We start from the raw sequence: 25,781 nt of genomic DNA, 5'->3' as shown, positions 1-25,781 counted from the left end.
AGTCTCAATGTCCTCAGCGCCCTGGCATCATGAACCTTTCCTGTGTATCCAAACCCCAGCGTTCATGAACCTGCCTTTGTGATCGAAGAACGAGTGAATAGTAATCTTTTCGATTGACATATTCACTCACTCCTTTTGGTGGGCAAAGTATGGGAATGTAGGTGCTATTGATGGCCCCCATGCAGTTTGTAAACCCCATTCTCTGGACCCCAGCTATACTTTCTGGAACTTTGGTGATGTCAACCACCTATGGTTAGATGAAAGTGTTGATAGCTTTGCAAACCTGTATCATCATGAGCCCGAAAGTGAAATTCCCTACAATGAAGTGGTTTGTGACTGACCAATAGCTGTCCAACATTGCCAGCTTCCAGAGGGCAATAGCGACCCTCTTTTGCTCCAATATGGGTCTACAGAACTGAGTGTTCTGCCACTGTAACGTTGGGGCCTGCTCCTCATGGAGCTCCAGGAATGTCTGCTTCTTCCTTCTGAAGTTCTGCAGCAACGGGTCAATATCCCAAGTTTCCAAGACAATGTGCTGGTTCTCCCGGTCCAGAAGCAGTGGTTCACCCAAGAACATACAGTCAAACACTGGCAGGGGGTGTGGGGTGCAATCTCTGGGAGGGAGATTGGGTGCAGGAGGGGTCTCAGGTCTGGGGCAGGGGGTTGGGGTGCAGGAGGGAGTGCGGGGTGCGGCTCTGGAAGGGAGTTTGGGTGCGAGAGGGGGTTTGGTGTGCTGGCTCTGGGAACAGGCTCAGGGCTGAGGCAGGGGGTTGGGGTGCAGGAGGGGATGAGGGGTGTGAGCTCCGGCCAGGTGGTGCTTATCTCAGGTGGCTCCCGGTCAGTGGCGCAGCGGGGTTAAGGCAGGCTCCTTACCTGCCCTGGCTCTGTGCCACTCCCAGAAGCGGCTGGCATATCTTTGTGGCCCCGGGGGGAGGCCAGGGGACACCGTGCACTGCCCCTGCCTGGAGGCATCGCCCTCGCAGCTCCCATTGGCCACGGTTCCCGGCCCATGGGAACTGTGGAGTCAGTGCTTGGGGCAGGAACAGCACGTGGAGACCCCCTGCTCCCTCCCAGCCGCTTCCAGGAACGGCGCAGGGTCAGGGCAGGTAGGGAGCCTACCTTAGCTCCGCTGCGCTGCCAGACTTTTAGAGGCCTAAAATCTCCCAGTTTGGCTTCAGTCGCCTCCAGGAGATAGAGCCTGATTCTGGGAGACTGCTGGTGAAACCGGAAGGGTTGGCAACCCTAGGGGGTCAGTGAAAGGTAACTGGGCGTGCACGGCGAATGAAGGGGACAATGTGGGTTGGCGAATGAAGGGGGTTTGTTGAGGGGGATGGGATGAGGGGGTGCCAATGGGGGCTAGTGGGTACAATGGGTGTCAGTTGGGGTGATGGGGAGTCAGGAGGCAGCTGGGTATTCACAATCTGATCTGCACATGTTGGACTGTGCTCATACAATTGTTTAATTCTCATTTTTGGAACAGGAAGTAGTTCCTACCTACCGGAAGTGTTTCCCAAGCGGAAGTGATCTTGAATCGCGCCTGCGCAGAGAGGCCGCAGGCGGCAAATTCCGCTCTTTCCTATTTTTCCTCTGCGTGACCCGGAAGTGGCTGAAGATTGAACGGAAGCTGCTTCCGACTGGCTGGAAAGCAAAGGGCCCTGCTGCGAGGGGACCAGTAGGATGTGCGGGAGGCGCCCGCAGCCGGAAGTGCGTTTTAACGGCCTCATTCCGAGTTCGTCCCTCCGAGCGGGGAAGTGACGTGAGACCCGTCAGCGCCTGGCCCCGCTGTAGGGAGCCCACGGGAGACGCCCGCGCCCAGCAGGGGGAGTCCCTGGACCCGCCTGGCACGGGGGGCCGGGGCCGCTCCGCTCCGGAGGAGCCGCCGCGCCTGGGGAGTGCCCTGGACAGCGCCCCCGTGCGCCGCGGGCGGCCGGGCGCCTCCCGGGCCCGCTCCGCGCACCATGTCCGGCCCGCCGCTGGGGGCGCCGCACAGCCCCGAGGAAGGGCCCGGCAGCGCCGCGCAGTGGTGAGTATCGACCCCCGCCCCCGAGATGTTCCCGGCGGGGCCGCTCGCAGGCAGCGCGGGACAGTGCCCGGGGAAGGAGTCTCTCGACAGAGCGGCCCCACCGCTGCCCCTGGGCCGGGGCTGGGGAGGAGCCTCGGAGCCTGGCCCCCGCTCGGAGAGAGCCCTGGGCCTGGGGACGGCAGCCACTGCAGGGTCTGGCACCAGCCAGCTGCTCTGGCCTGCCACTGAGCTAGGGCCGCACCGGAGGGGGACCAGGACCCAGAGGTACTGGGGGAGAGGGGAGGAGCTGTTGCTTGTCACTGGGGTGAACCGAGTTTGGGGGTTCCCAGGCACTCTCAGAGCGCAGTGTGAAGCCGGGTAAGTAACAATCATCGTTAGGCTCATGGAGGCTTACGAGGACAGAGGGAGACATTTGCACTGGATCCTGAAAGGAATGGGAATCGGATTAGGGTAGGGAAGGATGGGGCGGGGGGTGTAGCCTACTTTCCCTGCTCTACCCTAATGCTGGATTGGCAGGTGGTATGTTTTCTCTCTGTTCAGCTACCGAGGAACAACAGAGAGTGTGTGCACAAGACCTGGTCTTGCCTCCATAGCTAAACAAAGAGCACATTATTCCCCTGTAAAATTGCATTTTGCTTTTGATTTGGCAGCTTTTCCTAGTGACCAGAGTTGCTTTGTCAAAGGAAAACTTCCCTAATTTGGGGAGCCAGTTTATCGTTCCCTGCTCTAGGTCAGTCCCTTAAAGACATCATTGGCATGGTGTATCACTCTCAGAAGACCTTCTCTGTATATAGGCAACGATTTTCCTGAAAGACTGAGTGGGATCTAAACCAATAGTGTAACTAGATAAAGACTGCCCCAAAAGTCTTAAGGGGGCAGCCATCAGTGAGGAGAAGGGCAAGCACTGCTTTCACTCCTTCCTCCATGAACATCACACAGATTAGGTCTGTGCCATTTTCAGGTTTCTCCCAATAAAAGGTATAGAAGGGTCTCTTCTTATGCAGACAGGACTGGCTGCAGGGCTGTTCCCAGGGATGGGAATGGGTAGTGGCTTTACAGGTGCAATAAATCTCTCTTGGTTGGCCAAAGATGGTTTCCTACAGGAGCATGAATCAGAGCAAAACTTCCCCTTTTCACACCTCTGAGATTGAGTGGTCTTGTACTCCATACTAGATACTAATATAGAGAAGGGCAGTTATTCGTTCCCACTTGAGCCTTTTTTGGTCAGTCAGTATCTTTGCAGGCATGGGTTAAGAACCTTTTTAAGGGAGCAAGCCGAATCTAATCAGTGCAATGTAATAATTGTAATCTAAACAGTCATTAGAAATAGCTCATCACTGTCAATAACTAAGCTAGGACTAGTTTGTCTTCTAAGTAGCTCCTTGTTAGAAGAGTGCCTAATGATTCAGCTCTATGAAAGGAGAGCTGCAATGCTGTTGTGACTGAGTGACATGCAGCTTCTGAGTCACAGAATCCCTACCCTACAGGTTACAGAAAGATCTAGGATGCACTGATCTCTCCAGTAAGGAAAGTTTACCTACTTTCCGCTAATTGCAGTTCTAGCCTTCAACACTGTTGTCTTTCTTTCTCTCGGCCAAGAGGCAACTGAGGAAACTCCATGATGTCTAAAATACATTTTAAAAAATGGAGAAAACATATTAGGTCCTGTTCTTGCATCAACCGTTTCACTGAAAACAATGAGGAGGAGCTCTCTTGCTCAGAATCAGGTTCTGACTGTGAATCAGGACAGGTTGTTTCCTGTGGAACTCTTATGGAACAGGCAAAATCTATCAAACAGATGAGTTTGGAAAATGGTAAGCTGGAATACACTTTAGAGTTGTAACTATTCACAAAGAACATTCTTTGTCTGGTTCCAGACCTCAAAATATCCAGAAAAGCAACCAGCTGTGAAAACAGAGCTTACTTATTGAATCTTGGGTCTGTAGAAAATGCCCTACAGTCTGAATGATACCTGGACTCTACTTGTTCTTAGTCATGACTGTGAAATCTGAAGTTCTTCACACCCTCTGAGATTTAGAAATTAGATTGCTGCATAGTATCAAGATTTAAAATGGACATGGAATTGCAGCAATGGCTTCTTAGGCTTTCTTATTTCTGTGTATCTCTAACATTTAATGTTTGATTAAGAAGATCACTGGAAATTCCTGTGATTGGCGCAGCTTTGGTTCAGAAGTTAACATAATCATTCTTGTTCTGGCAGTCAACAACTCCTTGAAAAGTCACCAATTTTACAAGCCTTGTGTACCCAAAGTTAGAAGACATTCTCACCCTCACAATCCTGAAGAAGAAAAGGATTTGTTATGCTTCTGCCAGAACCATCTGGTTAAAGCCAAAGCCCTGTGTACTCTAGAGCAAGCTGGAGGTTCTCAAGAACAAGCCAGACCTAAATTCTGGAGCAAGATCACTGGCTCCTGTAGCCTCCGCTGCAATTTCTGATTTTTTTTCTAGCTATAGGTTTGAGTGTCAAAAATATGCAATTAATTTCCTTGTGGAGTTTGTTTTTTATATTCAATTTATTTTATTCTGTCCACACACTTCCAATTTACAATATGCATTAGATTGTCATCTTTAGGTTTCAGAGTCAACATGTTAAGAGAGTGGGGCCTGAATCATGGTTTCATCACAAATTTGTAGAGAGTCAGCAGTCCACTAGTGGATTTATTCACACTGAGGATCACAAAATGAACAATTTGATGACTGGGATTAAAGGCATGCTAATAGGTAGCTAAAAGATAAGGAGGGAAACTGACTCTGTCCTCTTGTTTCTTTAAGGTATCATGCAAGCCTGAAATGGTATTGGCTTTTGCTTGTTTTGAATTTTTTCCTCTTCAGAGAGAGATGCATGTAATATTTTTTCTTTATGTCTTTCACGCTGGAAATTCAGGACTTGCCTTTTGTAATAGCATAGAGAGCTGGTAAGACTATAGTTGAGATGCCATGCTAGTTAACCCTGATTGAGGGGAACATTACTTTTGTTCAAACGGGTAGGACAGGGAAATAACTATTGAAAGAACACCTATTAACATACATGCTTGGATGAACATTTGGGAGAACAGGTTCTTAAGGATTCAACACCCTTCCCCTTCAGTTAATGGCTGAGAAAGTTCACAATAGGCGAACTCTAGGACCACCAGATTTGACATTCCTGTTTATTCTAAGGTAAGAAAGAATCAGGATTTTAAAAATATATATATTCATTTATTTTGATATGGAGATCCTCAGACTGCCTTTATATATCAAAAACAACAACAAAAAGCATTAAAAAATGTCCCAAACCCGGATTTTGTTCTGCTTTTGCAGGTCACTTTTGACCGTTCAAGCATTTTCTGCTGCCTTCCCACCACTCCCATTTCTGAACAGGAAGTTTAGAAAAATTGTCATGCGTATTGTCACACCTGAACAAAAAAAAGCCTGGCTCTTAAGTTCAGTAAAGGTAGCATCCCTATGTCAGTTTCCTTTACCCGTGACATGGTGAAAAAAGGTAGGACACTTACACCTGGGCTCTCTTCCAAAATTTCATACTGAAGAAGTTGGATGGATCATTCTAGAGATGATTTCAACCATCTTATCACTGCTTCTCTTCCTGGAAGTTCATCACCTTCATGTTCTATTCAAGGGCTTGGCTTATTTTCAAGATGTAGTGCATTTTCAAGAGTCATGACCCCAGGGGGAAAATAGACATCCTATAATTACAGTAAAATGGCAGTAAGAGATTGGGATGGCTTATTGAAGAACTAGGGAAAGTTTCTATAAAAATTTCATTTTATTTAAAAAAAAAAGGTGGGGGGGAGTGAAATGTAGCAAAACTCAAAAATCTGAAACTGTTGAACTCATTTTAAGGATTTCTTTATCAACAATGTCACCAAGAAGCATAAAACTAAAATTAGTAGCTGGAGGTAGGTCCTCTTCCCGGTTCCTTTAGCAATGCCAGAGCTGCTAAGCTCTGCTTGAATTATAGGAGGCTAATTCTTTACTAAAAGAGTTAAGTTTCATTTAAAAAAATAGATCCCATTTACTCACATGTGAGTGGACTGACTGGTGACTCATCATTCCATTTAAATATACAAAATAATTCATAATCATATTCTCTAAAGGAAAAGAGATCTGCAATATGGAGAAAAATGGCTTTTAACTCTCTCTGCTCCCCCCACTTTATGATGTATAAAGAAAGGTTGAGACTTTTTTTAAAAAAATTAAATAATTAGAATTTTTTAAAAACATTTGAAATGTCAGTCCAGGTCTTTCCTAGTTTTGATAGAAGACTCATCAGTGATCTCCAGTGTATATGGTGAGCTTTTTCAACCCTTAATTGAAGCAAAAGAAGTGTCACATCTTAACAAAAACTGCTTTTTCTCCTAATTGTTTAATGTATGTTTGAGTTAAACAGATGTAAACAAAACAGAACTTTTAAACTGTCTAACTGAAAATTCCTTTCCTTCCCCATTGTTCAGCTTTCAATGTCTTGTAATGCTACATCTTGTTAGTCCTCCTTAGCAATTTGTCCATAAAACAAGTGTACCTCTACAGTACAAGCTTGGTATTGTCTAGAAAACAGTATCTGTTGGTGAAGCTTGCCTTTTGCCTTCCTCTTACACCGGGTTCCACGGGTATAATTAGGGGTATGGTGCAAACACCTGTTCACTTCTTTCTGACCAACAGATATGCAGAGTCCAGAGCATACTTGCTATCGTTAATGCCTCTATCATCTGCTTCTTCCTTTGTTCGTGATCATTTGGATGATTAAAAACAAAGCCATAACTCTTTGCTGCGGTGGAGGAAGGAGGAGCATGCCTATCATGGAGTTCATTCTTACTCCTTTCCTGTTTTCATTAATAGTCACTTTGAGAGTGGGTTGGGGTGCCTGTGGATTGCAAAGGAGATGTGCAGAGCCCCAAGTATTTAGCAGTTCCACGGCTAGGGAATTTTCTGCAAATTCTGCTCCTGGCTGCAGAATCTAAGCTTTTACGTTTAAAGGAGGAAAATTTCTAGACCACATGGTCATGAAAGAAACCTTCAAAATATGATCCATGTGTTACAAACCTGCGTGTGACCCAGGAGTCAGATGCTGTCTTCCTGAGTCTGCATGAACAATAGCTTTGGGAGGTGTAAAGTGACCCCATTCATCTCAATAGGATGTTTTAGTCTGAAAAGTGACGACAGCTATTTAAGTGTCCACCTTAATTGTTTCATTGGGGTCATTTAAGCAAAAACACTTAGATGAAGTACTTACCATATCTTCTGGTGCCAAAACTCCCATCTGTGTCCTACTCAGCTAATAAAACCTTCATTTTCCACTCACAACTTCCACACTGCAAATATGGGTTGTCAACACAAAAATATATTGGGGGAAATGTTAAATATTTATTTATTTATTTAAATGGAGCTGCTGCAGAGATTTCTACCTGCTGTACTGGAGTGCAACATTTAGACTGTGGCAAAGTGAACATAAACTATCCTTGGAAATGAGGTTTCATATCAAAGTGCTGGAGCTGAAAGCTTAACTTTCTAGATTTCAGAGTGAGGAAAGCTCTACAGGGTAAAACCATCTAGCCAATACCATGGTGATGATGTGTTACACCAACCACCAGTGGGGAGCCTGACCTCTGTAGCTGTGGCAGGAAGTTGTCCGACTCTGGGAGTGGAGCATCCACTATTGGATCACCCCAGTGACTCTATATTTGCTAGGAAAGGACAATATACTGGCAGACCTCTTGAGCAGATACTACAATTGGAAGCATGAATGATCCCTCAAAGACTCATCCTTTTCCACAAGGGCTGGAATGCCCAGCTAGATTGCTCACTCACCAGAAACAGAATACTACATACTTCCAGACGTTCTTGAGAGCAAGCTGGACTCAGCATTGCTGATGGAGGCCCTTCATCTTAACTGGGTCAGTAGTTCTTCTATGCATGCCCCATGATGCTGTTGAAGCACAAAGTCAAATGGAACAGAACCAAGATGCTGTTGATTACCCCAGGCTGGATTTCTTCACAGTTTTGGTTCTCAAAACTTCCAGAACTGATATCAGAACCATAAAACCTGCTTCCCAGTTCAGTGAATCCCTCATGTTGTGGACTTGGACTATCAACTATGACTGAAACAGTCAAAACTCATTGAGATCAATCAGGTTCCACATGGCAGCCATCTTGGCTTTCAGCCCTCCAGTGTGCTGACAGTCTACATTCACCCTTCAGTAACCAAGTTACAGAAACAGTTGCTCCATGTGTTCCCTCTGGTTTATGAGTCCCTTCTACCATTGGATTTGAGTAGTGTTCTCACAATGATAATGGGGCCCCTGTTTGCACCTTTATCAGGTTATTTTCTGTCTCATCTCTCTGAAGGTGGAATTAATCATAGCCATAACATGAACCCAGAGAGTTAGTTGAGATGCGGGCCTGAGGACTGATCCTCCCTACACCATGTTCCATAAGATAAAGGTGCTTCTGGACACTCACTCCAAATACCTGTCTAAAATGGCTCTGATTCTATCTCCATCAGGCAATTAGTCTGCCATTATGTTTCCTCGAGTCTCATTCACATGCAAGGAGCTCAAGCTTTTAAATAACGTAAGGCCCTCTCGACATTTACATAAACTTATTTATAAGTTCCCCCAGCCTTTTTGTGCTGTCTGAGGGGTTGAGACCCAGAGTCAGAATGTCTCAGGCCAAATGGATCAGACTGTGTATATGTAAGGGTTTACTTAAATTGTGGAGAAATGACATATTTTTCATGGATTGATCACGGCATAAATAGCAAATTTTGTGGATGTGTTAGACATCCACAAAATTTGCTATTTATGCCATGACCAACCCACAAAAAATGTGTGATTTGTGTGCAGCATTTCTCATACTGGGAGTCCCAACCCGAAACAGGGTTGCAAGCCACTTGTAGGGGGAGTTGTGGTATTGCCACCTTTATTTCTGTGCTGCCTTCAGAAGTTACTCCTGGGGGAATTTTGAGCATCTGCGGACATGCAGAATTCATGTCTCGCATAATTTTGTTTTTCCCCCGCATAAAAAACATTTTGCCTAAGAACTGCTGTAGTTCCACCTTTTGCCCATTAGGGGCCGCTGTGGCGCTAGAACAGCTCTGGTGCCACAGCGGCCTCTTGTGAGCAAAAGGCAAAACTGCAGCACTTCTTAGGCAAAATGTTTTTATGCTGGAAAATATAAAATATAAAATTCTATGCCCAGTGCTGCAGAATTCCCCTAGGAGTAGAAGTTTATCACAGCACCCTGCCTGCAGAATCAGGTTAGGACAGAGTGGGGCACACAGGGCTGCTGGGGGGGGTCATAGGTGGGTTCAGAATGGCTAGTGGAGGGGACAGACAGGAGCATGGGCCCAGGAGCTTGTGGGGTGACAGCGTTGAGCCTGGGGATGGGGGAGGGGGGCTGTGGAGACCTATCGGGGTGCGGGGACAGGGGCAGACGTGCTTGACTGAATGGGAGAGGCTTGGGGTTAGCCAGGGTCTGCATGGGGGAGGCTTCCCAACACCCTAACAATCCCCCCACCCACCAAAAGAAAAACCTCCCATCCACACCCAACGCCTTCCAGGTTCTCTCCTAGGCTCCTTCCCTCTCCCTCAGCTCCTTCGTTACTCCTGACTTCACCAAGTCTTTGCACTGCTTCTGATAGGTGCAGAAAATACAGTTCTGTATTGTAATTTAAATGAATTACACAAAGTTGTGTGTTAATATGCCTAGTAAGGAATTTATTTGTTAAAAAAAACACCACCACAGGAATCTTTTTTTTTTTTTTTTTGGTCTGTATTGTTACAGACATACTTGCTGACAGATATTTTGAAATAAATTACCAAAATAATTCTGACTGGCATGATTATATTGTGTTATTTTGACAAATAAAATATGCAGAATTTTTCAGAATTTTCAAATATTGTGTGCAGAATTTTTAATTTTTTGGCGCAGAATTCCCCCAGGAGTAAGAGTTGGGTGGCTGGAGAGCAGTGGCTGCTGACTGGGTGCCCAGCTCTGAAGGCAGTGCCCAGCGAAATACGGATGGCAATACCATACTATGCCACCCTTATTTCTGTGCTGCTGCTGGCAGTGGTGCTGCCCTCAGAGCTGGGTGCCCCTCCAGCAGCCGCCGCTCTCTGCTCTGCCTTCACAGCTGGGAGGCCGGAGACCAGATTTCATGGGGGAGACCAGATTTCATGGTCCATGACACAATTTTCACGGCTGCGAATTTGGTAGACCCCTATACATATGCGGTGGTTATTACGATCAGGCAGGTGTTCTAGGGAAACTGAGCCCCCTGGCTGCAGGAGCAGTAAATACCCTCTAGTGAGAACTGGTGGACCTGGCTGAATGAGAGAACAAGTTATCAAATAGACAAGTCTGTCTTTCTTTGTAGCTTTCCCCACTTAGGGACATGTGTGCAGGCAGGGAGCCAGCAGTTACCTTTCCTCCCTGCCTGAATATTAACAACCTGCTTCTCCTCTCTCCAGAGTCCTGGAGGTATGAAACATAGAAAGAGGAGCAGACATCTCATCTTCTCTTTTTACATTCAGCGTCATGCTCTTTCCCCCACGGTGCCCAGTTTTTTGGTGGATGGGGATGTGGAGGGGGAGTGGTAAATGTAAGAGCAGTAGAGTGGTGGTGTGATGTCTTCTCCCAGGAATAGTGAAAAGTTATACTTCAGAAAGAGGGGCCTTGTGGGCAGAGGAGGAAGATATTTTGGGGTTTTTGATTTTTAGCTGAGAAGAATGTCATTCCCTGCCACTCTAGTATATAATAATTAGGCGTGAGTACAAACTAAGTGACAGAGTTCTGTAACAGCTGACCCAGTGATGTGTATCACTAGAGAAGCATACGTTTTACCATTGAAAATACTGAAGACTATCTGTTATTATCTGTAGTTAGCCAGCTTCTAAGATAAGACTATGGTATGTGTACAATAATTGGTGCGAATTAATCAAAATATCTGTGTTCTGATCATTTACACTACTCTTTTCTTCTTCCTCTTCTTTTGTTTTTTAAGCATTGCAGGCTGTATGTACCAAGTAGTTCAGACGACTGGGCCGGATGGAAAAAACCTTCTGAAGTTGCTCCCAATCTCTAAATCTTCTGGAAATTTTATGCCACTAGTTCAGTCATCAGTTGTGCCTGATACTGCTAAAGGGAATGTATCAAGTCCAGTTCATTTTACTTTTAAGACACAGATTGCCAATAGCACCACATCTTCATCTGTCAAGATACCTGTTTTTAAGTCCACTAATCCTGGAAAGATCATTCTTACAAGGACGTTGGATAAACAGGAAAATGTTAGCGTGATCCCTGAAAAAGAGAGCTTGACTACAAAACCAGTTTCTAATGTTCAGAGTAATTCTGTTTCAGTTGATAGATTGTCTTTGCAAAATGTTGCTGTGTCAACTTCATCTAACCAGAGTAATACAGCATATGTGTTAGTCAACACAAAAAATCTTCCAGTGACTGTGAAATCTCCTGTGCTGCCTTCTGGGCATCACCTACAGATACCAGCTCATGCAGAAGTGAAATCTGTCCCAGCTTCTTCTTTACCACCTACAGTACAGCAGAAAATACTTGCAGCTGCCGCTACAAATGCCTCTGGAGCAGCCGAAGCCACAAAAACACCAACTGTTATTTATGTGTCACCAGTAAATACAGTGAAAACAGTAGTTCCCAAGCGCTTGCAAACCATTTGCCCAAAACCTGTCACAGAAGTATCAGAATCATTAATACTGACAACTGCACAAACAACGGTAAAGAGTTCTGTTCCGCCGGTGGGAACTTCTGATGGCCAACAGCGCCAGCAGACTCCAATGAAATGGGTTGTGCAAGAAAATTCCCAGGCATCAATACCTTACCTTGTTCCTGTGAAGTCATCAAATAACATGGCTTCAAAGATCTTGAAAACCTTGGCAGATATGAAGAATGTAGAAAAAAATTCTGCAAATATTTTACCAATCTGTTCTAACAGCCCTAGTGGAAGTCAGACAATCACTCCTATTAAAGATAATGCTCTGGTGATGTACAATGGGAAAGTGTATCTGCTGACAAAAAGAGGGTCTGATGTTCTGTCAGCCCAAATTGACCAACAAGCCTCTCCGGGTACTGATGCTCCTTTTAAAAAGGACACCTCTCAGCTGATAACCAATAAGGTGGTAAATCTAGTGTTGTCAAAAAATAAAGGTATGACACTTACCCAAAAGGATCCAAAGCCAAGTGTAAATACAGAGCCTGTTCCACAGCCTGATTTAAGAAAGAACTTAAAACCTGCACCCACTCTGCTTGCAACACCACGTGTGAATCAGCATATTATTACTACAAACCAGTGCAGGCCTTTGTCCGCAACAGGGGGGATTTCAAATGAAGTGAACCCAGTTAAAAAAATGGTGATGGATGAAAACATGCATTGTAACAGCAAAGAGAAGAGTCATTCCCCTAAAGCAGCAACTGCTGTTACTCCTCAGTCAAAACAACATTATGCTTTCAGTGAAGAAGAACAAAAGGTAACTGTCTACAGCAAAATGTGCCCACGTTTATCTGTACCAAATTACGTCTACATCCTGATTCTATGTGACTGAAGCCAGTGTCATTCAAATCACATTTTTCTCTAAACAAGCATGCTGCCCTGCCCCCCAAATGTTTCTTAATTAACCAAAAAGAAAAGCAATAAGGTTTTAATCAGTAAGATTGTATTATGCAAATGAACAAATGTGAGAAGAGGAAAGAAAGGGAAGCTTACTTCTGTGTTAGCCAATGATTGCCTTTTTTAATCTGGAACAAACTAACTAAAAACTCCTACTGAACCATACCCCTTATTCCAAGCTGTGCTCCCTTTCCGATGGAACCGAGGAGGAGCTCTCCTTCCGGAAGGAAGAGTGAGTCCTGTCCCATCAGTCTGTTTTCCTATCAGCCAAGTCCCAGCCTCTTCTGGGCATTTGGCAAAGAGGGGAATGCTTATTTGAAACTGCTTTGTGCTCACTTTGCAAGAGACAGAGACTGAACCAGCAGAGTCACTGCAGTGTGAGATAATGGTATTTGTGCAAACCAGCTGAAGCCTTGGAAGTCCAAGGGGACTGGGCTACCAGGTGCAAAAGTGGATGCCAGGCAACCATAGACTTACCTCTGACGATATCCAACTGGAGGGGAGGAAGACACAAGTAGAGAGGCCAGTGGTTGACTTTCTTTGATAGTTTCTTCCCCTAAGAGCTTAGTAAAAAGTAAGGTTAAAAAGTCACAGTGCATAAGTAGAAGTGAGGACTTTAATATAAAAAACATGCACACAAAAAATAAAACCAAAAAATAGGCTGATATCCTTTTTCATAGGGTGTAGTTGGCTGACCCTCAGCCTGAGCTCTGCCATAGTTTCTTGCCCCTGGGTTCCCTATGGGAGCCCCCTCCCGCCCCCCCACCCCGGCAATTTCACCACTTCTGGCAGGAGTTCAGTTCACTCCCAGGATCTCTTTTGAGTCCAAATATCTCTAGTCCATGCTGACTTTCCCCAGGTCTTGCCACCGGTTATTGGCTGAGAGCAGCCTTCAAACGCCTCTTGCCCATATCAGGCTTGCAGTGTCAGTCTTCCCCCAAAGAAGAGGGGTGTGGGGTAAAGGAAAGGGCAGCCACTACCCTGGCCTGGGCTCCGCTTGCTACTGAAGCTCACTGCCAGTCCCCAGCAGCCTTTCCTCCTGGCAAACTCCCTCCTCCCCCCGCAGTAACGAGCGTCACTTTTTAAGCTCCCCTTTTCCTGATGGAGCATGTTCTGTAGGTGTACCTTATTGGCACTGCCTGAGTGCAGGAATGCTCTGCCTTTCCATCAGTGGGATGGGGGCGTAACCCATCACATACCACCCCTCTTCAAGTCCAGAAAGGTTTCTTGCTTAAGAGTCTCCCCAGTCCCATCTCCCTGGGAAAAAAATGCATTTGCATGCTCTTTCCTTGCTTGGTGCTGCACTCTGAAGCTATAGGGCTGGAGTGCTAGATATCAATGCATAATCTGGGAGGTTGAATCCTTCAGGGAGGGTAGCCACTGCAACGGCTGTGACTAGACATGGTCTGTGACTAGAGAAAAGGGACTACCCAACAGGTAATACGTGAGGAAGTACGCAGCCCATTTGATAGCCACAGCTTCCTTCTCAATAATTCAGTCTCTCCCTGGGGAACAACTTCCTGCCTAAATATGAGATTGGGTACGCTCCTGGGAGAGTGCCGTTCTCAGGCAAACATCGGAAGCATCTGTATAGAAAATAAACTCCCGGGGGAAGTCTGGGTTGGCAAGGACCAGCGCCTGGCTTGGTCGCATCTTCAGAGTATTCAAGGTTTCAACCCACCAGGCATTAGTGTCTTTGCCTTTTAGCAGATGGGTATGGGGAGCTGTGATTGATGCAGAGTTGAGGTGATAGTATCCCATCAGGCCCAGAAAGCGCCGTGTATCTCTACTCGTCTGTAGCGTGGGGCATGAGTTTATTCATGGACTTTGTCCAATACAGGTTTCACAATGCCTCCTCTTATCTGATACCCTAAAATAAGTTACTTCTGTCACAGCCAACTTACACTTAGATGGGTTAGCTGTGGGGCAGGCTTCCTGTATGGATGTAGGGACTGGCTGAACCTCTTTAAGTCAGGATCTCCCCTTCCCTCCTTCCCCCAGTCCAGTGCGGCTTCCTTTGTTCTTCGGGGGTTGATGATGCCGTGGGCAGCGACCAAGGGAGAGACGATTTGGGGCGCTGCCCTCTTGTAGCCCTTTCTCTTGCTCAAGAATCATCTCCCACTGATGTTCAGGAGACAGAAAGTCTGTGTGGCCAGGAACTTGTTTGTGACTGCCTTCCAGAACATGCTGGAACAAGGCCTGGGCAAAATCATATGGTGGAATCTTGTATCTTTACATACAGTGTTGCCACACATACTTTACCAGGACAATAATGATCAGCAAATCATGAGTTTTCAAATGATACCTTACACAGTATGCTTTGTACAAAATGTATCATAGTCTTGTAAAAGGGGTGAACATAGGGGTACAGACCGCCTTCCCTTGGACCCATCCTCTGACCATCAACTGGGGGGAGTCCTCCTACAGGCCCCCTCTTTTGTCCATCCCTCTGTGTAGTCTCATTCCATCCAAGGGCATTATTTTTTCATATTCCCCTGTTGTCCCCGGGAGCAGCAGATTATCGAGCTCTTCCCTGCGGTTCCTTTCTGGTGGGGAGTGGGTTTAAACTATGGGACCTGTGTCTGAGGTCAAGGGCTCCAGCCCAGTTTTTTGCCTCACCAGGTGGTTATTCAGGTGATACCTCATCTGAGCATGGCCCCATGCCTCGCTGAGGTCATCCCCTCTTCATGTGGGTAGTTTGGGTTGCTGGGGTGAGGTTTGTACATGTTTTCATTGCACCCAGGATGCAGCGTCTGCTCCTGGGCAAACCTCCCTCCCCTCCCGCCCCTGCTTGCAGTAGCAAACTTCACCTTTTTAAGCTTCTCCAGGTGGAGCATGTCCTTCAGGTGCATATGGTGAGAGTTGGTAGTGTTTTTCCTGGCATCAATCCGTGAGGATAGAAAATGAAAATGTAGGGGAACCTTTGATTCTCTAGCCCTGTGGTGAAATTATACTTATCTCCATATGCTTTGGTAGAGGAAGTCAAAGTCTTCTTACATAGCAATAAGCCGTTGACAGGAGAATGGATCAGGTATGGGGACAGAAGGAAAAGGTTTTGAAGCAAGGACAGAAGAGAAGATAACAGGACGATGCCGAGTAGCAATTACCATGTCATCCTGGGACATGCTACCATACTAAACTAAAGTCATATTTGCTGTATGATACTTGGCTACGTTATTTTTGTCATCACAGTCCCACTAAGTCCCTCATTCAAAAGAACAGCATCCGAGGACGAGGAGAGAACAATGCAATGTGATGCCAATCATACCTGTTCCCTTTGGGACAGGCAACTGGGTAGTACAGCCCTGGGTTTTGTTCTTAACTGTTTATTGCAGGGTTTTCTAGCTTGTGGATTGTGACTCTCAGGAAGTTGCAAGGGGTTTCAGGAGAAGCAAAGGAGGGAACATGAGGCTATTCCCCAGCCTGGGAGTGTTGTAGCCCTCAGCATTTCCCTCCGTTGCAGGGCTCTTGATTAGTTGAGTGGAGATAAGAACTCTGCTTAGCAGCATGGAGCAGTTCCAGGATCAGCCAGCAGGGAGAACTAGAGGCAAGAGTTGTTTCCTTCTTGCCAAATGCATTGTGGGGAAAGAGGAGGTGCTTGGTCCCCACATGCTGTGCCAAGCTGGGGAGGGATCCAATCCAGATATGTAAATGTTGTGCTCTGAGGGGGAGAGATCCACTCCCTTTGGGCGGTGGGGTGGGGTGAGGCAGAAAGAAACTTTGAGGGAGACAGAGTAGCAATTTTACTGGCAACAACCCTTCCCAGCCACTAGACACTTTTTTTTAGCCTTAACCCACAAAAAAATAATACCATGACCCAAATCCCACAATCTTCTGTACCCACAAAGGATTGTAGGATACAGTGAGTGGCAAGTCAGAGTATTTGGCCATTTTGTGGTTGCAGACTAAGAAAGGCTGAGGATCTCTAGATGAGAAATTCATTATTTTAAAATATTATTTCATTTCTTTGTCTCTAGTCCCATTTTGGCCCGTGCCTCCCCTCTGCCAGCCCAACCATTCACATGAGCCAGGCACGCTTCGTATCATTTTATACGTATTTTAAATCACTGCTACAAATTATGGGTTTGGTTTTGGGTTTTTTAGTTCATTATGTACCTCTGCACCCAAAATCGGACTGAATTTATTTCTGTCGTCTGCTTTGTGATACCCTTGTGTCAGAGCTTTCTCAGTTCCTGAGGCCTTTGTGGAGATCAGATAGTGTCAGATGTTTTGCTTCCTCTCTTCCTCTCTCCTCTCACATGTGCATGCTCAAACAGGTGTTTGTTGTGTGACAGGCCCTGATGGTTAAGAGTGGCATCAGGTTACAACAAAATTATGCACAGAGGACTGTTAATACCAAACTTCTAGAATTATCAGTCATCTTTGAAATGTAGGCACCAGCAAACACACTGTGATCCAGGAGAATCTTGTTGTGATAAATATTTCCTATTTAGTCATCTGTTCCTTGGTAATTCTGGGACCTTAGGATAAGCGGCTACCTTTGCCTCTCATAGCACTTTGTTAGTATACTATCAGGACTTGATAACTTGAATTTATATGCTGTTTTAAAATAAATAAATGAACATGGCAATGAAAAGGCAAATGATCCATATTATAATATTGTAATTTCTCCAAGTAAGCCAATATCTAAAGTTTAATGAACACTTTTTTACCAGAATGTCAATGTTTTAATGATCACAGGTGTGTTGATGAGTGGCTGCATCACTGCTTATATACTGTATTCTTATTATTTCAGATTCAAAATGAAAAGGTGTGCTCATCAGAAAAGGCCACTGAACTCAAACACAAAAGAGAACCCCATGGAAAACACTACCTGGAATTAAGAAAGAAATTCGGTCTCTTTAAAGAGGAGAGAGTATACCTTAATAGAATTCCCTTTGGAACTCCTCCTGCAGGATCAGAAGCAAGTGTGTGCTCCAGGAATAACTTTAAAAAGAATAATGATTCTTGGAGTGCATTACCACAAGAAACGGCAATAATAGCTAAGCAGCAGGACCATGGTGAAGAGGAAAAGGTATCTCAATGTTTATGTATTTTGATGTATACCCTCCAATAGCCTATGCTTACACTTTTAGAAGTAGAATTTCACTGCTAATTAAATTACAATTTAACACAAGTGAAATTAATATGAAGGAAAGGGGAGAGGAAATAGCATACTTAGCGATTCAGCACTAGTTCCAGACTGTAGCTACCACAAGTACAGGCAGTTGGTTGCCACTCATCTGTCATGCAGATGGCACTCAGCTCACTAAAAACGCTTCTTTTCTCCCAGATTCCTTCAAACCACCTCTCACAGCCTCCATCGGTGGTTCCTCTTTTGTTACTAACCTCGTCAAAGAAGCAGCTAGAACTTCAGGCAGCGCTGTTATCTTGACGAGTTTTATGGCATTTTTTAACTTAGTCTGTGAAAATCTGGAGGTGGGAGGAAATTATTTGCTTGTAAAACTCTCCCTCAAATAGCCACCATCATAGCATCCACTCGAGTGCTTACTGAGGTCTGTGTCTCCTATGATCCAGAGCAGCCATCCAGTACCTAACAGAAGTCTTAAATCAGACAAGACATTTGCTTGTCTCTTCAAGTTGGCATGGAACAGGATGACCTTCAACAGTGGCCTACAAGAGGCCATATCAAACAGCAGTCAGATTGTATAATCCCTCTGAGGAAGAGTCTTCTCGTCAAGACTGAGTATCCTGGCCCTGACCTTCAAAGAATCTAGTGTTCTTTTTTTAAGTTCTTTGACCTCACGGACCTGACCCTCAGTGAGGTCTTAGAGAAGAAATCATTCATTCAGATTCTTGACATATGCATTCATTGTCCTTGTTTTTAAAGAATAGAACAACATGTTTACATCCAGAAGACTCACATTAAGTACAATAAACCCAGATACCAGCATATTTTGTCTTGCAGACCAGTAGTGAAGTCTAGTTCTTTCAGGGATAGGGAATATCCAGCTGGAATCAAGAGACTCCTCTCCTTAGTAGGTAGGGTGTCAGTGGTGCTGGGCAAAGTGAGAAAATTGTCTCTCTCCTTGAGGGTTAGCCCACAATCCTGTTAGACAAGTGTTTCTTGTCTTGTGGAGACGGAAATATCTCAGAATTCCAGCCCTCCTTCTTCCCACCCTTTTTCCTTTGACAACTGTTTTATCTTCTCACATTCATGATCCCTCATCGAAGAAATCATATTATCAACAGGTTGCATCATCTAATCAGTGTTGGAGCCTCTTTTCTGTTCCCATCAGGCCAGTTGCTATAAAGAGTCAACTCAGTTTAAATTATGGTCTCCCTTCCTCCCCAAAATCCAGAGCAGTCAGACTGCTCTTGGATACATTTTGTGAACATTCAGCCATTTCCAGAAGTTCAAGATGGAGTCTCTCTCTCCACTCTGTCCTGGCAGCTAGGGACTAAGAGGATTTCTTTGCCTTAGCTGATCTCAGGGATGCCCAGTGTGTCCAGTGCCCACATACATCAGGAGTTTGTTCTTAGGGCAGCTCACTTCACTCCAGTTCAAATCCTTGCCTTTCGGTCTGACATCCAAATACATGTGCCTTTACCAGGAGGATTGTTGCTTATTGCCAAGGCTATAAGGAAAGCAGGCATGTGTTGATGGCTCATTCAAACAAAAACCATGTCTGAAGCCACGTGAGTGGTGTTACAGCTCTGAAACAAAGGAGCATAAAGAGCCACAGACTCTTGAGAGGCTTTACCACTGGGCAGAGTAGAACCGAGGTTAGTCAAGGCCTCACGTGTCTTCTGACAGCTCAGCCAATAAGCTGACAAGGCTTAATTTTTATAGGAGTCAGGCACCTAACCATAGGCTCTTTTACAAATCCCATTAGACACCTTCTGTATCTCTAGGCTTCATTTCCTTTGTACATCTGCCCCTTAGTTTCACTTGAAATAAACAGGACTTAGGCTTCTAAGTCACTTAGATGCTTTTGACCGTTTTATCTCTGGTCTTGATGTAAACATTTCAAGTGATGGAGAATTTACCATATTCCTTGGTAATCTGTTTCAGTGTTCAATTACACTCACTGTTCAAAATTTGCATCTTGTTTCCAGTCTGAACTTTGTTGACTTCAGCTTCCATCAACTGAATCATTTTAAGCCTTTGCTAGATTAAAGAGCCCTCTAACATCAAATATTTTCTCCCTGTGTGGGTAACTATAGACCCTGATCAAGTTGCTTCTTAACCTTTCTATCAATACGAAAAATATATTGAGCTTATTTTAGTCTGTCATTGTAAGGCATATTTTCCACATCTCCCATTATTCTGCTGCTCTTCTGTGAATCCTCTCCAGTTTTCAACTTCCTTTTTTTAAAGTGTGAGTCCATGAACTAGACACACTATTCCAGTAGTTGCCTTACTAATGCCATATACATCTCCCTCCTCCTTCTTGATGTTCCTCTGTCTTTACCCCCAATGATCATGTTAGCCCCTTTTGCTAAAGCATCACACAATCTGCAGATTAGGGAAGATCAGGCTGTGTTCCTCACGTATAGGACAATATCTTCGTAACCACAAGAGCTAGAAACTTAATTTTAAATGAAAGCTTAAATTCTTCAGTAATTGCTCGACTGAAATCCAGTTGTGATGTATCTAGTTTGTCCCTTCAGTCACTTATTTTGTACATCTAATTAAAAAACAAGAACAAAAAGCAATGAGGTTTGTCTGGAAAGATCTGTTCTTCATAAATTCGTCCTGCTTTTTGCTCTTGCTTCTGTCACCTTTCGTTAATACCAACTTCCCCGTCAGTATTTGTTCCATTATTTTATTAAGGATAGGAATTAGATCTGTGGAGTAGTAGTTGCTACTACTTTGCCTTTTGAAAACTAGTGCTTTGTTGGCTTTTCCCTGTTGTTCCGGCATTCTTATTTCTTCTGAGAAATAATTGCAGTGGTACAGTAATTTTGATTGATAATTCTACAATACATTAAGATTCATAGAAGTAAGAGTCCTTTTATCCATCTAAGAAGGCAGTATCCAACTCCACATTGTTCAAAGTCTGACACCAAATAGTTCCACTCTACCCAATCAAAAGCTTTCTCATGATATAATACTAATAATATCAGATGCCAGCTCTCCCTAATTTTCAGTAATCATCTGGATTTTTTAATGTAATTATTAAATTACTAATTCAGGCTTCAATCTACTGATTTTTCAAGCCTGCACATTTTACATATATAAATGTGTGTGTGAAAGACAGAGATAGAGACTCACTCACCACCACTCAGCTTTGAACACAGCAATTAGAGTTGCAGCCATAGGGGGCATTCTTCTCCATTACTCAGGGAGGTCTGGGCCCAGGACTGGCCAAGATAGTTAAGGGCCTTAGGCAGGATAGGAGGGCAGCTTTCCTAGGGTCGATCCTCCCCTTCTTTTTGTTTGGGATTGGGGAACACAAGAGTGCAATGGGGGGAGCCTCCTCATTGGCCATAAAGGAGGCGAGGGGGAAGAGAGAGGTCCATGCAACCTTCCTAATTTTTTTCATAAACATTTTTAAAAGTCTCAGAGCAAGGCTGGCATCCCTGTGAAAGCCAAGAATTTTCCTTTGATTAGGCAGAGTAGGTAGCTCCCAACACACATCCAACGTTGTTAGATGTCTTGTCTTGGAGGAAGCCTGTCGTGTGTGTGTGTGTAATATATATATAATGTCATAATGTATTTAATCTAGTTCAGAGGTGGGCAGACTACAGCTCGCGGGCCACATCCGGCCCGTGGGACAGTCCTGCCCAGCCCTTGAGCTCCCGGCTGGGGAGGCTCGCCTCCGGTCCCTCCCCCGCAGCCTCAGCTCGCTGTGCCGTCTGCGCTCTGGGCAGTGGGGCTGCGAGAACCGCCAGGTGTAGTATATTAAATTGCTCCCCATAGGAATGTGCTACTTACAGAGCACCAGCACTGGCAGCCATAAGTAGTACACCATAAGTAGCACATTCCTACGGGGAGCAATTTAATACACTACACCCGGCCCTCCATACAGTTTCGGAATCCTGATGTGGCCCTCAGGCCAAAAAGTTTGCCCCTCCCTCCCCCCCGATCTAGTTGCTGAAACCTTGGTTGGTATGTTTACATCATGGTTTAACGGGAATAGGTCAACAGGATGATTCAATAATATATTCTCCCTGGATTTGGGAGGACTACTCTGGTTGCTTCTTTCATTGATGCTGAACGCTTTATCCCAATTGTTAAAATGTCCATAAGTGGGCCTATTCACACTCATTTGATGAAGCTCCATAGACAACTTAAGATATGCATTGAGGTCCTTAATCGTAGACCATGGAAGTTTTTCCATTGACTCCAGTGGAAGTAGAAACTTGTGGAGGGTTTTCTTTCTTCAAAAAAATATAGGAAATCCCATTAAAAATGTGTTAAGGTATCACAGTGAAGCACTTGAAATCCAGGAGACATCAAAACTGAGTTTACCCATGAAACGTGAACTCTGTCCCCTTGTGAGTCTTTCTTATAGTAAAGTCTTCAATGATGTGATTACAAACCATTAATTTCACAGGACCCCTTCCCCATTCAGGTACGAATATTGGATGATGAGCAGTGAATGGCACACAGGAGCAACAGTGAATTTTAAATAACATTAGAACAGAAGTGGAGAGGAAAGCTGCACACTGTAGAGTTGTCTTTCAATATTTCATATAGTTTAAACTAATTTAATGTAGTTCTAAAAATTGTTTCAAATACAGTAGCTACATGTACATGGCTTACATGCTAAGTGTCGCAGTAAGACAATACTTGAATATTTTAAACCCTGCATAGTTTGTCCTGTTTGTGGTTGCTTCAGTTGAGGAAATGTAAAAACTGGTGACTTCTGCCTGGTCTACACTAGAAAATTAGGTTGCTTTAGCTGCATTGATCAGGGGTGTGAATTCACACCCCTGAGCAGCATAGTTAAGCCAACCTAAGTCCCCGCGTAGACAGCGCTAGATCCACAAAAGAATTTTTCCGCCAACCTAGCTATGATCTCTCAAGAAGGTGGATTGCTACACCAATGGGCGAATCTCTCCCGTCAGCGCAGGTAGTGTCTACACTGAAGTGCTACAGCAGCACTGCCACTTCAGCATTTTAAATGTAAACAAGTCCTATGTGTGTTCTTACAGTAGTAATTTATGGCAAGGATGCAAAGATAACCTGGTTCTTTTCAACTGCTGCAAGTAACAATCAGTCAGTCAACAACAGTGATGTAGTTCAGTTAGATGGCTTGTCAATTTTCACAGTTGTTGGTGTGCATTGTTGGAAGATAGGATCAGCTCTTGGTTTCCTCTTGTTCTGTTGGTGTTGGTGGGGGACAGAATTAGGATTCTGCAGGTTTACATACTTTTTAATATTTATTTACTTAAGGGTAACCTTAACCTTGGAGCATATTGCATCAAACCATTTAATAAATTATTTCAGCACAGTAACCTCAGATAACTACAACAAATAGTTGTTCTAGTATGTGCTTAATTTACCTCGATGATAAAACATTGAAATGCTATGCAATTTAGTGTAAATATGTTTTTTTGTTTTTCTTGATTTACAGATAATTGTGGACCTGGAACAGGATTTGACTAAAAAAAGAAAAGCAAAACTCTCACCAATGCCAGAAAATGGAAAGAGAACGAAAATGGTGGTGAAATCAGCCATAAATCCAAGTGTGGAAAACAACAGCACCAGTTCTGTAATACTTAACAAGCGTATTTCATCCACACCAGTCTTATCACAGCAGAAAAATTCCACAGGCTCTATCAGATCGTCTCTAGGGAGGAACTCGGAGCAAGACCCATGTGTTCAAGATAACCAAGTTCAAGACACATGCTGTTCAGATTTAGTTTCTTCCGAAGATGATGTTTCGACTAGTGAAAGTTCCTTTCGAGATGATGCTTTCCTTTTGACTCCACCGGACTTGGATGAAACGATCAGGGATGAAAAAATAAAACGACTGAAACGGCTATTAACAGAACGAGCAGCAGCACTGGAAGAGATGCGTAAAAAGATGCAGCAGACCTGAAAAATCTAACAAGTAATCTGGACCATATTCATTTCGATTCCCTTGACATCGTGACTCAAACAAGAGATTAATTTGGTTCAGTGCCTCTGAACGTTTAAAATGAACATATAATCTAATTACCTGGTATTCACAGGACATTAATGGGAGCTAAAATGCATGTATATAGAGGAGAGTAGACCCCAGGAGTAAGGAACAAAAGAACTGGATTGTCCAGAAATCTGCTTTTGGAGAGCCCATGTGTGTCAAAGAATTTAGTGTGCAGAAGATATGCTATTTGAGTTGTCAGTGTGGTGTATTCTCTAGCTTTAGAGCGAGAGCTTTCTTTACTAGTGCTAGAAAATTCTTGTGCTTTGGAATTTCAAGGCCTGTTTTTTGGAAATGAAATGTGAATTGCAAACCTCAACTGTAGATTTTTTTTATTATCATCATTATTATTATTATTAGTGCATGCTCACTTGTGAATTACAGGAAATAAACTATAACATTGTTTCAATACTTTAGTGGTCAGTATTTAAATAAAGATTATTTGATCTGGTCATTAGATTTTATACAATAAAAATTGTACAACAAAAAAGGGGGTGATCTTATTTATAGAGACCATTGTACACATCTGAAGAAAGAGCAAGATATAGATGGCATAACAAACTATACCATTGGCTACTGTTGGGACTAATACATATGCAGATCTTTTAGTGTTATTGTTATAAGAAATATAGAGCATTTGTCACCTTGGTATTGGAGTGTCTTTTACAGGATTACATTGAGGGCATACGCTTTGCTTTCTTACTGCCTGCAGTTTTCAATCTGGCCCATTATTCAGGAAATCATTTAGCACAAGGACTGTTGTAATTTGCTGCTGCTGCCTAACCGCCTTCCCCAATGGGGCATGTGAAAGGAGGGGAGGAAATGTGACTCAGGTTAACTTCACTCACAGTGTATCCTGAAGCTACTTCTGGGCTGGTGCAGTGTCTTGTGATATTCTGCTCAGAGCCTTGTCTAAATTAAAAATATAATCCTAAATGCAACGAAGTCCCTGCCTAGTCTATACGCCTATAAGAAATCAATGGCAGAGGCCTGGGCCTGCTTCTTAGAAGATTGTACCTCCAGCTTCCTCCTTGAGACAGTGAGCCCAAGCTTTCAGCAAGAACCTTGTCCAGCATACAAGTGAAGTGAGGGCTCATGGGCCAAAAGAAGGCTGACTTGCGAATGGGAGCCTGCAAGACCGGCCTTGAACTGGGGCAAAAAAAGCAGTGGTACTTCCAAACTCAAACTGCAAGCCAAACTCTGCCCAGTTGAGACACCAAAGTGAAGTAGTTGACTGTACAGATGTTCCAAAGATGTTCATATTCATATGTGTTCTGCTGGGATTGGCTTTCCCTTCTTGGGATTCAGATTCAATCCTGGGCTCTGAAATTAGCTCCCTCTGGGGAAGGGTTCTGCTGTTTTCTTTTTCCCTGCTCCTCCCTTTTGGCTCCACAGGCTAGACTGTGGGGAAAGTGCTGATAACTTCATAAGCATCACCTGTTTGGGGCACCTAAATGAGAGGCTGCTCACCATAGACCGTGCATGTGTTTATCCTGCTGCTTTTTTACATACTTTGATCAGCCGTTACCTATGTTGACAAATTAACATATTTGGACCTCAATGTTAAACCCCAATCCCTTGCTGAGGGATGAATAGAATGGTGCGCCGTACCCAGAGCAATTGTTTCAGTCTCTCTGCAAACTCAGCCAGACATCGCTACATCAGCTTCTTTCTAGTCAGGTTGTCAATGATTTCTTTGCAACCATTACAGTGGAGACTGGGAAAAAAAAGATGAGATTCTGGGAAGCAAGATTATATCATAACCTCAAACAGGAAGGTCATCAAGACTTAGACTAAAGGCATCTATATCTCATTGATTTTCAGTGGGACTAAGGATCTTATGAAAATTTTACTTAAAATGTTAATAGACTATAAGATTCATAATTATAAAGCCAGAAGAGACCATTTGTGATCATCTTCTTACCCAACCTCCAAATGTTTAAGAAATTGTCATTGTTTGAAAGCTATGCATGGTCCTGCTGCAGTTAAGCAGATAGAGAAGAAAATA

General features: G+C 44.1%; 1 protein-coding gene across 3 annotated transcripts; it reads left to right on the top strand.

Moving 5' to 3' along the window:
• The first annotated feature begins 1,821 nt into the window (after nt 1-1,821).
• Nucleotides 1,822-24,184, top strand: LRIF1 (ligand dependent nuclear receptor interacting factor 1). Of its 3 annotated transcripts, none has more exons than XM_065592328.1 (4): nt 1,822-2,023; nt 11,043-12,534; nt 17,431-17,709; nt 23,222-24,184. In XM_065592328.1, the coding sequence occupies exons 1-4, from the start codon at nt 1,959-1,961 to the stop codon at nt 23,687-23,689; spliced, it is 2,304 nt and encodes a 767-aa protein (XP_065448400.1). In that variant the 5' UTR covers nt 1,822-1,958; the 3' UTR covers nt 23,690-24,184. The 3 variants fall into 3 exon arrangements, with proteins under 3 accessions (XP_065448400.1, XP_065448401.1, XP_065448399.1); XM_065592329.1 differs by having other exon boundaries at nt 1,902-2,023; nt 11,051-12,534; XM_065592327.1 differs by lacking the exon at nt 1,822-2,023 and adding an exon at nt 2,030-2,287.
• Nucleotides 24,185-25,781: the final 1,597 nt, after the last annotated feature.

This window comes from Chrysemys picta, chromosome 4, assembly GCF_011386835.1.
Source record: "Chrysemys picta bellii isolate R12L10 chromosome 4, ASM1138683v2, whole genome shotgun sequence".
Lineage (NCBI taxonomy): Eukaryota > Metazoa > Chordata > Testudines > Emydidae > Chrysemys > Chrysemys picta.
The sequence above is the reverse complement of the archived record's forward strand: the minus strand, read 5'-3'. Positions and strand labels throughout refer to the sequence as shown.